Consider the following 1,363-nt stretch of genomic DNA (forward strand, 5'->3'; position numbering starts at 1 on the left):
CAGAACCCCCCGTGACCTCTCTCCCATCTAGCTGCCCAGAGTCCCAACCCGGCATGGACGCAGTGGACGCCACTGTGGAGAAGCTCCGGGCACAGTGCCTGTCCCGAGGGGCCTCGGGCATCCAGGGCCTGGCCAGGTGAGCTGTACCCTCACACATTCCTGACCACTTAGCCCCAGGGACCACTCTCCAACTGTGCCCCTGTCCCCCAGGTTTTTCCGCCGCCTGGACAGGGACAGGAGCCTGTCCTTGGATGCAGGGGAGCTCCAGCGGGGCCTGGCTGAGCTGGGGATGGCGCTGGACATGGCCGAGGCAGAGGGCGTGTGCAGGCGCTGGGACCGCGACGGCAATGGGGTGCTGGACCTGGAAGAGTTCCTGAGGGCGCTGAGGGTAGGTCTGCTGACTGGGGGGGAGCCCCTTCACCCCGCTGCGTGGGGGGTACTGGGCTCTCGTGGGCTAATGTGTCAGCATGGAGACACTGGACCCTCATCACTACGAGGTGCCTGCTTAGGGGTCCCCTGCACTCTGCGGTCTACGCCCGGACGGGCTGGGGTCCCAGTCACCACTCCCCCTCTTCTTCAGCCTCCCATGTCCCAGGCCCGGGAGGCGATCATTGCAGCAGCGTTCGCCAAGCTGGACCGAAGCGGGGACGGCGTGGTAACCGTGGGGGACCTCCGGGGGGTGTACAGCGGCCGCACTCACCCCAAGGTGCAGAGTGGGCAGTGGACCGAGGAGGAGGTGCTCCGCCGCTTCCTGGACAACTTTGACTCCTCTCAGGACGGGCAGGTGGGTCCCCGTGGGGTGCATCCCTCGCTCCTGCCCGGCCTCTGGTCCCCACTTAGAGCCCGTCTGCCCCCAGGTCACGCTGGCCGAATTCCAGGACTACTACAGTGGCGTGAGCGCCTCCGTGGACTCGGATGAGGAGTTCGTGGCCATGATGACCAGCGCCTGGAGGCTGTGAGCGCCGCCCCAGGTCCCTGCCCCGGCATCCCCGAGCCGGCGTCCCTCACCTGGACTTGCAGCTGTGCCGTCCTGGGGCGGAGGGGGGCGCTGGAGGGGAGTGCAGGAGGATTTAGGCTGCAGAACCAGTTAGACCAGGTCTCAAAGGACCTTGCTTGGCCACCAGGCCCAAGTGGGACCCGGGACCCCAGGGAATAAAGCTCTACTTGTCCACCCTGTGCTGACCCCAGGCCTCATGAAACCACTGCAGATGTCCCCCCTCCCCCTCCCCCGGCATCCTGTTTTGCTCCAGGATCCTGGTCCTGCCAGCACCCCAACCCCAACCTTCTCTCAGTGGTCCTGGGGAAGCCAGGAGGCCCGTGGGGCGGGGGTTGGGGGTGCATGTGTGAGCAAACGGCTTTCTGT

General features: G+C 66.3%; 2 protein-coding genes across 5 annotated transcripts in view; one reads left to right on the top strand and one right to left on the bottom strand.

Moving 5' to 3' along the window:
* Positions 1-32: 32 nt before the first annotated feature.
* On the top strand, positions 33-1,336 carry CAPS (calcyphosine). Of its 4 annotated transcripts, XM_011386942.2 has the most exons (4): positions 33-136; positions 211-388; positions 581-784; positions 858-1,336. In XM_011386942.2, the coding sequence occupies exons 1-4, from the start codon at positions 54-56 to the stop codon at positions 957-959; spliced, it is 567 nt and encodes a 188-aa protein (XP_011385244.1). In that variant the 5' UTR covers positions 33-53; the 3' UTR covers positions 960-1,336. The 4 variants fall into 4 exon arrangements, with proteins under 4 accessions (XP_011385244.1, XP_023382638.1, XP_023382639.1 ...); XM_023526870.1 differs by having other exon boundaries at positions 37-136; positions 211-784; XM_023526871.1 differs by having other exon boundaries at positions 37-136; positions 211-784; positions 879-1,336.
* LOC105310842 (ran-binding protein 3-like) overlaps positions 1,005-1,363 on the bottom strand; it is a 4,369-nt gene continuing 4,010 nt past the window's right edge. The window contains exon 4 of the mRNA XM_011386944.2: positions 1,005-1,030. Coding sequence (XP_011385246.1) covers positions 1,005-1,030 — 26 coding nt within the window. The remainder of the gene's footprint in view (positions 1,031-1,363) is intronic.

Source organism: Pteropus vampyrus, unplaced genomic scaffold, assembly GCF_000151845.1.
Source record: "Pteropus vampyrus isolate Shadow unplaced genomic scaffold, Pvam_2.0 Scaffold12880, whole genome shotgun sequence".
NCBI classification, from domain to species: Eukaryota; Metazoa; Chordata; class Mammalia; order Chiroptera; family Pteropodidae; genus Pteropus; species Pteropus vampyrus.